A 2,222-nucleotide genomic window follows, 5' to 3' on the forward strand; every position below is an offset into this window, starting at 1 on the left:
CGGCCACCCGTTGCAAGGAGCTGGGGCTGGCCGCTGCCGCCGCCTGGGAGCAGCAGGGCCGGAGCCTCTTCGTGGCCAGTATGGGGCCATTGCGCTTTCTGGGGCCGCCGGCCGCCGTGCAGCTCTTCCAGGGGCTGCCGCCACAGACGGAGCACCCCTTGGCCCCCGACCTGGCGTGCAACTGGAAGGATGACGAGCTTCCCGACTACACCTACTGCAACCAGCCGCGCTGCGGTGGCGGCGGCAGTGGAGGAGGAGGAGGACCTGTTGGGGGAGGTGGCTTGCTGCTGCAGCCTCTGGATGCTGGCTACTGCCAGGCCCCAGAGCAGCCCCTGCCAGTGATCGGCTCCAGGCCCACCTCTCCTGCCTCAGAGTGTTCCTTCATTGAAGCCACCGGCGACACTCTCCGAGCTGGAAGCATCACCGCTTGGTCCGCCCAGCATCAGGCTGAAAGCCGCAAGGCGGACTGTCAGAGGCTCCCCGATCCCTGCGAATTCCTTAGGGATTCGCCCCCTGAGCCCCTAGACATCAATCAGCTGCCGGGGTCCATCGTCCTTGAGGTGGAGCTGGACGACTAGGCCCAGAGATGCGAGTGTTCCCCCAACCCCGCCCCTACCCCCTTCCCGAGGCTGTCTCTGTCCTCCCCCTGTGCAAGGAGGAGTGGGATTCCCTGATTCCCTGACAGCCTGGGGTCGCTTGAAGGGGAGACTGGGCAGCCAGTCAGCCCCGTGCTTAAGGCCTGTTTTGAAGTAGAAAAGCTTGGAGTCTGCTGAATGCCTTGTAGTAGATTAGGTCTGTTTCCACAATTCAGGATTCATTTATTGCATTAGCAAATCCCGACATAGAAACTATTAGATTTCTGTGGAATAAATATATGCATACTTGAGCAATTTATATTTGGTGGGTAACAGCTTTACATACCGATGTTTGAAAAGTTTTCAAACTGTTTTCAGGTTTGATCGCTGCTAGTTAGTGCCAATAACTTACAATTAAGCATGTACCATGATCAGTCACTGTACCAGAGCTTTATATATACAAATCCCATGGGTTCCTCCATTTGATGCTGTGAGATAAGTCCTGTTAATATTTACTGTATTCTAAAAGAAACTGACATTCCAGTGTTTTGGGACAGATGACTTAAACGCCAGTGAGCCTGGAAGAAGAGGAATTTCGTGGTTGAATGACTGGTTCAAGGTCACACCCATAAACTAAAGAGCAAATCTGGGACTTGAACTAGGGACTTTTGGCCAGCTTGACTTGAAAAACAAACCAAGTCTGTTGTTTATGCTGTTGTTCTTCCTTCCTATGTCCTTACCTTTACGTGCAGAAGTCGGAAGTTTTTATGTTGGGGATGGGTGAGTGAAGAAGTGAAGTGCCTGGTGGGAATTTTATGTCACTGTCAGTTACTAAGTAAAATGTCCTGCTTTGTCAGCGCTAGAAACAAACTTTGTGATAGTTGTGTTATTAACTTGTTTCTTGTCTTTGTTCCCACACTTTTTTCTGGAGGTTATAAAATGAGAACTTGAGTTTTCAGTGTGGATGATATTTAAATAGCACTAGCCAGAAAGAACCTTCAGGAGAATGTGGCTACTTTCATTGTTACTGAATTAACTGCCAATGAATTGTAAATGTTACTGTCACATCAGTGTACCTTATCTGAGTAGCCTTTTAACATATGTGTATTGTGTGTTTGAATCTGTTGCTGTGACATTGATGTTCTTGTGAAAAATACAGCAAAAGATGAAATAAGTTCCCCATTTCTTTGTGTCATACTTCGGGTGTTCAGGGGATGAATTTTGGGGCAAAGTCTTGAGTTCTTGTATTACTGAAAAAACACAGAGATTTACATTATAATTCATAATAGTTCCAACATTACATTTATGAAGTAGCAACAAAATTAATCTTATAGTTGGGGGTCACCACAACATGAGGAACCATATTAAAGGGTTGCAGCATTAGAAAGATTGAAAACCAGTTATTAAATAAATAAAACATCAACAAAACTATCAGAAAGAGCACAAATAAATGAATTAATGATACAACTAAAAAGTTGGACAAACAAAAACAAACCAAGTCCCAAACAGCAAAAAGTAATAAAAACCAGAGTAGAAATCAATAAAATAGAAAACAGTACACAGAATCAAGAAGTCTAAGAGCTGGGGCTCTGAGGAAATAAACAAGATTGGCAGACTGTTGGCCCAACTAAACAAAAGAAAGACAGG

The 2,222-nt window shown here is 46.1% G+C and overlaps 1 protein-coding gene across 1 annotated transcript in view; it reads left to right on the top strand.

The window, feature by feature from the left end:
* Positions 1 to 1,757, top strand: part of LOC116090964 (F-box/LRR-repeat protein 17-like) — a 50,471-nt gene extending 48,714 nt beyond the window's left edge. The window contains 1 exon segment of the mRNA XM_031371965.1: positions 1 to 1,757. This exon segment is cut by the window's left edge and continues 1 nt beyond it. Within this exon segment, the coding sequence (XP_031227825.1) occupies positions 1 to 578 (578 nt within the window). The 3' untranslated portion in view covers positions 579 to 1,757.
* The last annotated feature ends 465 nt before the right edge of the window (positions 1,758 to 2,222 follow it).

Source organism: Mastomys coucha, chromosome X (assembly GCF_008632895.1).
Source record: "Mastomys coucha isolate ucsf_1 chromosome X, UCSF_Mcou_1, whole genome shotgun sequence".
Taxonomy (NCBI): Eukaryota; Metazoa; Chordata; class Mammalia; order Rodentia; family Muridae; genus Mastomys; species Mastomys coucha.